General features: G+C 45.4%; 1 protein-coding gene across 2 annotated transcripts in view; it reads right to left on the bottom strand.

The window, feature by feature from the left end:
* The window catches only part of SMARCA1 (SWI/SNF related, matrix associated, actin dependent regulator of chromatin, subfamily a, member 1), an 856940-nt gene that overhangs the window by 156308 nt on the left and 688258 nt on the right, over positions 1-12374 (bottom strand). For both annotated transcript variants that reach the window (XM_029607880.1, XM_029607879.1), the window contains exon 22: positions 3865-3983. In XM_029607880.1, coding sequence (XP_029463740.1) covers positions 3865-3983 — 119 coding nt within the window. The remainder of the gene's footprint in view (positions 1-3864; positions 3984-12374) is intronic.

Below are 12374 nucleotides of genomic sequence, written 5' to 3' on the forward strand. Positions count from 1 at the left end.
GGGTAGAAAGGCTTTTCAGAGGATGGTGTTCAATTCTGCACCAATGAATGGAAGCAGGTGAGACGGAATGAGATGGGACTTTTGATAATTGATGAGAAATCCCATAGAGTGAAGTAGAGCAATTGTTCGATTGAGAGAAGTTATTGCTCCTTGTTGAGATTGACTCCTGATTAGCCAGTTGTCCAGATAAGGGAAGACGTGGACACTTTCCTTGTGTGTGCTGCTATTACTGCCAGGCATGTGGTGAATACTCTAGGAGCTGAAGCGAGTCCGAATGGTTGTACTGGAAATGTTGGTGACCCACCAGGAAGCGCAAATATTTGCGATTAGGAGGAAATATTGGAATGTAAGCGTAAGCGTCTTGTAGATCCAGAGAACAAAGCCAATCTCCTGTTTGAAGAAGTGGAAGCATGGTGCCTAGAGAAACCATCCTGAACTTTTCTTTCTTCAGAAATATTTTGAGATTTCTGAGGTCTAGGATGGGACGTAGGCCTCCAGTTTTCTTTGGAATGAGGAAATAACGGGAGTAGAATCCTCTGCCCTGCTGAGTCCGGGGCACCGGTTCTACAGCTCTGGCTCTCAGAAGGGTGGATAATTCTGCTTGTAGATGAGTTATGTGATTTTCGCTTAGTGGAAAAGGTTTTGGAGGAGAATCTCTTGGAATTGAGACAAAATTGAGTTGGTAACCTCGAGATATTATGGAGAGTACCCACTGGTCATTCGTTATTTTTATCCAATTGTTGTAAAAGGAGGAAACTCGGCCTCCTACTGGTAGCTCCGGTTGTGGGTTGTGGAGATGGCTTTGGTCTCTGGTGATGGCCTCAAAAGCCTGCAGCCGGTCCCGTCTGCAGTGGGGGTTGAGGCCTAGCAGTTCTAGGTTGCCTGGGCTGAGATCTTTGCTGCGGATATGAAGATCTGCCCCTTGATGCTGGAGAGTAGTAACGCCTTTGAGATTCCTTCCTAGGAGGGCGGCGAGATGAAGATGCAGACATAAACCCTGCGGAACTGACGACAGTTGACGCAGGGTTTCTGTGTGTTCCTTTAACTGAGCTACAGCATCCTGCACCTTAGAGCCAAATAGGTTGTCTCCTACACATGGCAAATCAACCAATTTTTCTTGGACCTCAGGCCTGAGGTCCAAGGCCTTAAGCTATGCCCAGCGACGTGCACTTATGCCAGAGGCCGCTACTTTGGAAGCAGTTTCAAAATTGTCATAAGCAGCTCGGACTTTGTGCTTACCAGCTTCAAGTCTTTTATGTATTATTGTTTGAGCTGCTTCTTGATACTGCTGTGGTAACGAATTTGAGAGATCTTCCATCTGTTTCCACAGGTTTCTCTGGTATTGCGTTATATATAACTGATATGACGCAATCCTTGTATTTAGCATGGCCCCTTGATAGATTTTCCTGCCCAATGAGTCCAGGAATCTGTGATCCTTGCCTGGAAGAGTGGAGGAATGAGGTCTTATTTGTTTAGACTTCTTTTGTGCAGACTCCACAACAACTGATTGATGTGGCAGTTGCGATTTCTGGTATCCGTGGACAGATTGTACCAAATAAGTGGTGTCCACTCTCTTATTTATGGATGGCACTGATCATGGATGCTCCCAGAGTCTGTGCTGTAAGTCTAGGAGAACTTCGTGGACAGGTATAGACAAGACTTCTTTTGGAGGGTCCACGAACTGAAGGACTTCCAATGTTTACTGTCTTGTGTCCTCCTCTGATACCAAAGTGAATGGTATGGTGTCTGCCATATCCTTAACAAAATTTGTAAAGGATAAATCCTCTGGTGGAGATTTCTTTCTTTCTTCTGGAGGAGAAGGATCAGACATAAACCCTTCAGAAGAAGTATCTGTATGTCTTCCCAGGAATCGTATGGGTCGTCTTGACGTGGAGACGTGGGAGAAGACCTTGGTGGTCGAGAAATCCCTGAAGGACCTGGCTGTGGATCATCTAATGGTATCCATCCAGGGACATCTTCTTGTGGCTTGGCTGGAATCGATGGTAGAGCACAGACTATTGCGTCGAATATGTTCATCAAAAGCTGGAACAGCGCTAATTCCATCTGTCCTCGATCCCCAGGTACTGGCATCAGCATCGATGGAATTGGTTCTGGTATTGGGCCGGGCATCGATGGTCGCCTTGGTATCGGTGCAGACTTCGGTGTTGGTACCGGCATTGGTGCAGGCACCAGCATCGGCGGGAGCACCAGCGTCGGTGCAGGCACCGGCATCGATGTCGGCGAGGGCATCAACGGTTGCTGGTCCTTTAATGCTTGGAGCACCGCTTGACGGATAAAATCCGTCAATTCCTCTGTGAAAGCTGGTGCAGGCAGAGCAGCTACATGTGGTGGCGGTGGAGGTGTTGATGGTCCTTCCACAGGGCCCTGTGGAGGTTCGATGATTGGTGCATCGAAAGGAGGTGAAGGCCTCGGCATCGAAGGCCTCGGTGTTTCTTGGATCCGAGGCCGTTTGCGATCGATTTCTCTGGGGAGAGAAGCGCCTCCGGGATCGATGGGTGTCGGTGCCGATGGTGATGCTTTGGTCGATGTTCCGCCGCTGACCTTGTCGATACTACGGATGGGGTCTGCGATGAACGATCCCCTGAGCCTTCCGGACGATGCTTTTTGAGTATTAAATGCTTCGAGACTCTGGCCGGAGACGATTGCGTAGACGTCGACGGGGAAGGCAAAAGTTGCAGATGGAATAAATGTTCCATTTTTTCTTGGCGGGCCTTTCGATCCTTCGCGGTCATTTCAGCACACTTAGGACAAGTTGTTACGTCGTGTGTTTGACCTAAGCAAAGACCACACTCAAGGTGTGGATCTGTAATGGACATTGTCTGATTACAGTTGGGATATTTTTTAAATCCCGTGGCCATATTTTCACCGACAGCTGTCGATGAAAATGAGAGAAAAAATGAGAGAAAATTATTTTTACTCCAAAGAGTAAAAAAGAGACTAAATTTACTCACCATCCGGTGGTAACACAAGAGACCCCGATATGGGAGAGAATAAATGCTTTTTAAATCTGATTTTTAGTCAGACAATCTGTGAGAAACTCACACAGGCTCCTGCTCCGCGATGCCAACAACAGTGCGGAAAAACGAAGACTGAAGGGAGACCCCTGTGGCTGAGAATATCATGGCATGCTGGGCATGCTCAGTGGGCTCAGAGTGCCAGTCAAAAGTTTCTAGAAACTTTGACAGAAAGTTTTCCGCAATAGGGCTCTATCAATGATGTCACCCATATGTGAGGACTAGCATCCTGCTTGTCCTGGGATAAAGGAACATTTATACCATCCATAACAAAGTCACAGTAATAATACAATGTAAACAATCACAGGCAAATCAACAAATACACAAAAGGAAAACTACAAGGAGATAGTTTTTAATACTAGGCATTCCTGGCATACTATTTTAATATAACCAGCACTGGATTAGTTATGGTGACAAAATGCTTTATCACAACAAATAAAGTCAAATCTGCCTTTGGGCTGCCATAGGGGTTACTCGCATTTGTTTTCAAAGCATATCCTATGTGCATCCTTGTGTTTTCTTGTTGCTTTATTAATGCTATTAATTCCTAGGGAATGGTGTAATGTTCCACAATGTGCTCTTTGATTTAAAACTTAAGCATCTTTTGTGCTAGAATCTTTGCCAGGTTAGGGACAACCTGTTGGGTCAGTGCTACTTCTGTGTGAATGTGTTTGCTCACTTTTACTGCAGTTAGAAAAGAATGTAAAAGAATAATAGGAAGCACACTAGAAGGCCAAAAAAGCAAGATCCACAAACTATGCTACTGTGTTATGAAAGTACCAAAAGCATTATTAGAAGCTATTCAAGAAATTTGTTGAAGAAAAGGTACTTTGGCATCCAGAGCTTTTTTGATGCTGATTCTTCTTTGAATTCTTGCCTCTCCCCGCTCAATCTGAGCCATGATCTTCTCAATGTCCTGCAGCTCATTGCAACGTTCCCAGAAAACAGCTGCAAAACAGAGGCAATCTTTTATAAAAAGGCAATATACAAGCTACATAAATGCTCTGTGTTAACATCAGCTGCAAACTGACAGCATTGCCTCTGCCTTATAAACTCAGAAGAGACAGCAGAAGCTCTTTTAGTGTGAGAAATAAGGAAATTCTCAAATTCAGAACTGTTATGCATTACTGAGAAGATTAGATTACGTGAGGAAAAGATTAGACATACCTTAAAATATATTACTGTTTTAATTAAGCAATAATTCTGTCTGTAAGAGTTGAAAGTCTAAGCTGAAACACACAAGTAGAATTCTGCACAGCTCTGGAAATGCAGCACTTCAGAAACATGCATGCAGGCAGTTCTGAGATAGATAGCTGCTCAGCACTCTTGAGTGCATTTCTATGACAATCACATAAGGGGAATATAGGAATGAGGTAGAGTATCAGTGCTATTCATTTACAATTTTGTAGACTGAAGCAGAGAAAAAAATTAATAAGTCAAGCTCATGTACAGTGCCTATGGGAGACCTGGGATCTTTTGCCCAAGATCTACACTTTATGTCCTAGAGCACGTCTCTCTCACCTTGAGAATGGTTAGTGGGAGGGAGACGGTGACGTCACGAGCTTGAATGGCAGCCTGACTCCGGAGCTCCTAGAGCAAACAACTAGCTCAATCAGCATCCATCCATCACCCAGCTGAGCACATATCGCTTTAAACAATACGAATCTTCCATACCTCCATGACATCCAAAAAAAAAGGTGCCAATCTGCGGCAATTTTCATATACTAAGGGGGAAGGAGGATCTGGGGCCTCCATGGCAGGCGACACAGCAGCGCAGATGGACATCGAAAATGTACAAGAAGACGACACAACAGACGTACAGCTACATCCTGACTCTATAATGCTCACGAGAACCGAATTCAGGCAATGGTTCCAAGACCTACGCCAGGATATGAAAAATAACAAACGAGAAATGTTGGATAAAATGGCAGAGCTACGGGAGGAAATGGCGGACATAGGCCGGCGGGTCGATGATTGCGACGTGAGGCTGGAAGGCCAAGAAGTTAAAAGAGACAAACTTCAACAACAGGGAATTTCCCTGCATCAAACAACAGTGGAACTCTCAGACAAACTAGAAGACTTGGAGAACAGGAACCGAAGGTGCAACCTTCGATTCCGGGGCATACCGGAGACTGATCAATATGGAGACTGTGCGGAAGTGGTCCGTTCCTTGTGCAGATTTTTCATAGCAGAGGAACAGAATGGAGGGCAATCGGACACTCCTGAGACTGTGGACATCGAACGAGCACACCGCACATCGGGACCCCGAGTTGGCAACCAGCCGAGGGATGTCATCGCTTGTTTTCTTCGCTTCCCGCTAAAGGAACGGGTGCTATCGGTGGCGCGAAAGCAGAAATCGTGGGAGTGGGAATCCCATCAAATATCAGTTTTCGCCGATCTATCCCCCCTAACACTGAAACGACGACAAGAATACCAACCAGTGACTACTGTTCTTCGGTAGGAAAATATTAGATACCGATGGCTGTTTCCGGTGGGCATTTCAGTCACTATCAAAGGCATCACTACGAAAGCCAACAGTGTGGTAGAAGCGGCGGCCATTTTGTCATCAGCCGGGTTCCCGGTCAAAATAACTGCGCCATTGCCACAGAGGGAGGGACCGGAGAGACCACGCTGGCAACGGGTGGAGAACGGTGGTCGCAGGCTGAGACGGAACAACAGCGGATCCATGCGTCCAGAGGGTGACTGAAGGACTGAACTATAATATTTGAGAATACTCTATACTGGCAGAGGTTAACAAGAAGGTTGGAGGGCTGGCGTATAGTAGCTATGGAAAGAATTAATACTTGCTATGACCAGCTGGGTTTGAGTATATCTATGTTGAAATTGAGCAGGATAATAGCCTATCCTTGTTCTTAAATGTTTGGATGGAGGTTTGATTGTTACTTGAAGGGTTGAAGGCACTACTGGAGTTGGGGTTTACTGCCATTATGACTTCACTGATCTCACATACCTATCCTGACAGGCCAAACAGAGTTGGCTCATGCAGGAGGGAATAAGAATGGGGAGGGGAAGGGGGGGGGGGAGGGACAGGGTAGTGTGAAACCTCAATGTTTGGTCGGGAGGGGCAAGTCTAACTGTGTTTACCAGATATTTGTGCATTTCTTATATGCTTGCAGGTACATAATAATGCTAGCGACGGAGTGTCAGAATCATACTCTGCAGGCAGTCCCTAGAGCGTCTAATTATGAGATGTGCCAGGCAGCTACAGTACCCTTTACTATTACATGATGGCGCTATGACTATTCTCTCTTAATGTTAAAGGGATGCAAACCCCCCGCAAAAGGCATTTACTTAGACAAGATATTTTAGAACAGGGGGCAATGGTGATATGCCTGCAAGAAACACATTTAAAGAAGCGCTACGAACATCTCCTTAACTGGCCACTGTTTTCCCATAAATATTTTTCTGCTGCTAGCCAGGCGGCCAAATATACAGGTGTCTGCACGCTATTCAGACAGGGACACAATTTTATACTACATAGACACATAGGAGATACCATGGGCAGATACCTATTAGTCTGTTTTGAATATCAGGGCACCACTTTCACCCTGCTGAACATATACACTCCCAATACCGACCAGAAGGGTTTCTATCAGCAGATGGATGCGCTGATGGACAAGGAAGGGGCGGGTGTGATAATAGTTGTGGGTGATTTCAACCTGACTATAGATCCCAGAGTGGACAACTCAGGGGGTGTGAATGAGGGTACTAAAGCCCATAGGAAGTGTTTGAAATCCCTGATGTCTAAATGGAATCTTGTAGATGGATGGAGGCAGCTGAATCCCCTAACTAGAAATTACACATTTTTCTCATCTCCTCATCAAACATATTCGCGCATAGACTATTATTTGCTGGATAAATCCCTGATGAACAGGGTAGATGCTTTAGAGATTAATCCAATTACGTGGTCGGATCATGCATCCGTCACAGCGGAAATCAAGATGACCCCAGATACCACAGAGTTTAAATCCTGGAAACTAAATGATTCATTATTAAGCGATGTGACTTTCTGTCACCAAATACAGGATGCTATCAAGGAGTATTTTGGGTCAAATGACGGGGAACCTGCTCTGTTATGGGACTGCCTAAAAGCGGTGCTGAGGGGTAGATTCATCTCTAGAGGCACACATGTTAAGAAATCCCAGCAACAAGAGAAACAAAGAATAATGGGGTTGATAACACATTTAACACAAGAGCATAAGAGAACACTCTCTACGCGTGTTTACAGCCAATTACAGAAAACAAGGGAAGATTTGAGGGCAATAACAGAAGCCGAAATGGCAGCCCAATTGTTTTTGTTGAATGTAGAAAAGTATGAATGGGGCAATCGCTCGGGAAAACTACTGGCAAGGTTTCTAAAGCACAAGCAAACACGTAATCAAATACTAGCCATTAGAAATACAACCGGGGAGCTCCTAACGTCCCCTCCAGCAATACGTAGTAGGTTTCAGGAATTTTATGGAACTCTGTATACAGCTTCTACTCGGGCCACCCCAGATCAGATACAGAGATATTTGGACTCTCTTACACTTCCATCTTTAGCGGAGGAAGAGAAAGATGTTTTGGATAGGGAAATATCCCTCATTGAAATCCAGCAGGCTACAGGGGACCTCAAGGCAAACAAAGCACCTGGTCTCGATGGCTTCACTCCCCAGTTTTACAAAACATTCTCCACTTCTCTGCTGGAGCCATTGCGAGAGTTGTTCAACTCCCTGAGGGAAGGTGGACAGTTGTGGCCTGGATCTAATGTGGCGGGGATTACGATCCTGGGGAAGCCTGGGAGGGATCTCTCTCAATGCGGGTCATACAGACCCATCTCCCTCATTAACGTTGACCTTAAATTACTTGCCAAGATTTTGGCGAACAGAATGAATAGAGTTATGACTAAACTTGTCCACACTGATCAGGCAGGCTTTATCCCAGGCAGGATGGCCGCCGATAACATCCGCAAAATCACTGATCTGATGTGGTGGGCCCGAAAGGAACATTTGCCCCTGGTTCTACTTTCAGTGGACGCGGAAAAGGCCTTTGACATGGTGCATTGGCCCTTCATGTTCTCCACCTTAAAGGCCATGAACTTTGGGGACAAATTTTTAACCTGGCTGCAGCAGCTCTATAACAAGCCTACAGCGAGAGTAAAGGTTAATGGGGTGTATTCAGAGGCTTTTCACATCCAAAGAGGGACGAGACAGGGCTGCCCCTTATCACCGCTGCTGTTTGCCTTATTTTTAGAGCCTATGGCCATCAGAGTGCGAGATAACTGTGCGATCCAAGGTGTAGAACTCGTGGGTAATGCCTACAAGATGTCTCTGTTCGCAGATGACATTTTGTTCACCTTGACTGACCCGAACAACTCTCTGAGGGGGGCACTAGAGGAACTTAGTGATTTTGGAGCGGTATCAGGTTTCAAGCTCAATATCGAAAAATCTGAATTACTGAATGTTACACTACCCACCCCTGAGCTTGCGACCTTACAAACTCAATTTCAATTCCGTTGGGCTCCCACTAAAATCAAATATCTAGGGGTATATATTAGTAAGGATCCAAGAGACCTTTTTAAGCTAAATTACCCACCCCTCCTACATCAAATCTTCAACGATTTAGATAGGTGGTCTGGACTCTACTTATCATGGTTTGGTCGAATAGCATAAGTGAAGATGAACGTCCTCCCCCGCTTGGGCTACTTATTTCAGGCACTACCCATTCTTCTACCCAAAGCAGTGCTCAATAGATGGCAGAGACGTATCTTCTCCTACATCTGGAAGAGGCGCCCGCCCAGGGAATCTAGAAGGGTTATGTATCGACCAAAGGAGAGGGGAGGCTTGAGTGTTCCCCACTTACAGTGGTACTACGCAGCGGCCCAAATTAGAGCCATTTTCGATTGGAATCGAAAAGGGGAACAAAAACAGTGGGTGCACATAGAGCAAGCCCTATATGGCAGGACTCCCTTACGATCGGTAATCTGGCAGCCTAGGAATACAATCCTTCCCTGGCGCACCATGGCGGCATCGACTCAGACCACTTTCCAGGTGTGGTCGCAGTGGTGTAGACAATTGACTGGAGCCAGACGATACTATTACAGTTCCTGCCTCCAGACAAATCGCCTATTCACAGCACGTGCATTTCCTGGCCCTTTCCAACAGTGGTACGGGAAGGGCATAACCCATTTTGGGCAACTATGGGAGGTGGACAGTTTTGTATCCTTCCCCACTTTGCGAGACAAATACGGTCTAATGGGGCTAGATGTATACCCCTACTTACAGATCCGCCATTTTTTTCAGACCGAGTCGGTGGGCCGGGAGCTGGCCATGGACAGAACACAATTGGAGGCCTGGTGCGATCAGGCTGATACGTTGCGGAAAGCTATTTCCCAGGTTTATAATTATCTGAATAAAGATCCACAGCAAAAACCAGCTTTCATGAAGGCCTGGGAGAGAGACTTGGGACGAAACTTAGAGGAGGACGCCTGGGACCAGATTTTTCTTTGTACCAAACGGGGCCCCCCATACTCCCAATTAGCTGAGAACCGATATAAGATTCTATTGCGTTGGTACTGTACACCAGCTAAAATACATAGATTTAACCATAAATATAGTGATCGGTGCTGGAAGGGATGTGGCTTGCAGGGCACGTTCTTCCACATGTGGTGGTCGTGCTCTTATCTACAGCTCTTCTGGTCCCAGGTTACTCAGTTGATCAGGAACATATTGGGGATAGAGATTACCCTCACTCCGGAACAAACACTACTAAACATACCCTGTGATGTGACCGTGGCACAGGGGAAGCTGATTTCGTTTATCATATCCACAGCAAAATGTGAAGTAGCCCTAGAGTGGAGGAAGGCAGGACATTTATCAGTGGGGCAGGTCTCCTCCAGACTACACAAACTGTACCTAATGCCTGGGAAGATGGGAAGTAATAACTCCTGGGAAGAGATACGGCGCCAGAGCCTGTGGCAACCATATAGGGAATGGCAAGAGAAAAGGACAAGGGCTGACTCAGAGGTCTAATGCACATGCAACTTACCATAATATCTTTAGGTGAACCAGCTATATAACTTGGTAATAACCCTGACCGACTTTAATGGTTATGTGATTTGTTTTTATTATGCTTTGATCACACATAGGGGGGGTGGGAAGAGGGGGGGTAGGGCTGAGGTGGGGATAGTAACATAAATTTACGACAAAAATACATGTTAATATGCATTGTTGGTACGATGACCTCTTCTATTGTACATTTTTGTCATTTGCAATGTTATACTTATGTTCATTCAATAAAACTCTTAATCAGAAAAAAGAATGGTTAGTGGGAAAACCATTGCTCACAGCTTTAACCTCACCCACAACTTAATTTTTTCAATTTTTATATGGTTTTCTCAACCAGGGAGCAGAACAATAATAAAACTAAACAGAAGTGATAATGGCACAAAGGCAATGCGGAAGATGCTCTTAAAAGCTCTTAGCATAGTTCTTGTTCCTTCTATAAGAAGGCACTCTTAAAGCAGGGTTTGAATAATGGAGAATACTAGAAGTGATGTTCAAGAATACTAAACGAACATCTACGTTTCTGCCTAAAATAATTTACAATTGAGCTGACCCTGTGGCTTCAGCTAGAACTGGAGCATAGGAAATTCAATTGCAAATCTCCTGTCTGCCAGGGTCAGAAGGCCCAGGCATGTTACAGAGGCAATATGCTTAGGCTTTGGGTGGGAGGAGAGGCAATGTGCAATAGTGTGGCAATTGCTTATTGAAAGTAGATGCTAGGGGTGTGCATTTGTTTGCAACGTATTGGCAATCCGCAACGTATATGCCATATTCGTTGTATTCGTGGGGGTCACGAAACGTATGGCGAACCCCCACAAATACAACGTATCACTAATGGATAAACCCCCATCCTCCTGACCCCCCCAAGACTTGCCAAAAGTCCCTGGTGGTCCAGCGGGGATCCTGGAGCGATCTCCAGCACTCGGGCCGTCGGCTGCCGGTATTCAATATGACGCCGATAGCCTTTGCCCTTACTATGTCACAGGGGCCAACCAATGGCATCGGTAGCCCCTGTGACATAGTAAGGGCAAAGGCTATCGGCGCCATTTTGAATACCGGCAGCCGATGGCCCGAGTGCAGGAGATCGCTCCAGGACCCCCGCTGGACCACCAGGGACTTTTGGCAAGTATTGGGGGGGGGACTCCTGACCTCTGGATAGAGGACAGCTTCGTATGGTACCTTCCTTTTTTCTTAAGGTGGAATCCAGCTTTCATATAAATCGATCAACCACCTTGCCTTCTGTAGTCCAGGAGGTGGATGTGGTGAAATATGCTCTTCTAAGTCCCTTGGATGTGCGTAGACATCTTTTGCGTTTCCTCAAGGTGACAAATCAGTTCAGACTTCAGATCATCTCTTTGTTGTGCAGCAATGTGCAAAAAGGAGCAGCTACCTTTAAAGCGACAGTGGGCCACTGGATAAAGGAAGTGGTCACAGCCATGTATGTGAAAGCTAATGTTACTTTACAAAAGCAGATTTGAGCACATTCCATGAGAGCATAGGCTATATCTTAGGCAGAGCTTCAGCTGGTATCTCTAGAGATTGGCAAGGCAGTGACGTGATTGTCCTTCCATACCTTTTTGAAACATTATTATCTAGATGTTCGTGTAAAAGAGAATGCTTTCTTTGCCTCGCCAGTGTTGAAGGGGACAGGGGAGTAGCTTTGGTACATCTCACTTGTAATGGACTGGCATGATTGAATTAAGAGGAAAGAGAAATAACTACGAAACAGATAATTTCCTTTCCTCTAGAATAGTCAAGCCAGTCCATGTTTCTTTCCTATACTGTCTGGTTGTATGCCTTTAAGTTCATAGTAGATGGTCCTGGAAACACCATGACTGCCAAATTGTTCAGAACCTAAACTCTTGGTCAGTATAATTACCAATCTTTCTGTTTGTTTTGTTGGTTCTTTCGTTTGGTTGTTCTTCTGGAAGTTAAAAAAAAAAAAAGGATATAGAGATTGAAAGAAGCAAAATGGGATTGGTTTATGGTGTTAAAGTGTCCAATCAGCTTTTGCAGAATTTACTGGCAGGCTGAAGTCAGCACAGAGGTATATGAAGAGTAACATCAACAAGTCTTTCATCCCTGCCTTCATCTGCTGGTTGGCATGCATCATCTACTTGCAATGGACCAGCCTGACTGTTCTAGAGGAAAGGAAATTATCAGGTAAGTAGTAATTTCTCGATTTTGGAGTAAACTGTAGTTTTAGAGGTGAGGGTGGGCACTATATGTTAAGGATGGCATAGAGTCAAACAAGATACAAGTCCTGCAGGAAACT

This window comes from Rhinatrema bivittatum, chromosome 6 (genome assembly GCF_901001135.1).
Source record: "Rhinatrema bivittatum chromosome 6, aRhiBiv1.1, whole genome shotgun sequence".
NCBI lineage: Eukaryota > Metazoa > Chordata > Amphibia > Gymnophiona > Rhinatrematidae > Rhinatrema > Rhinatrema bivittatum.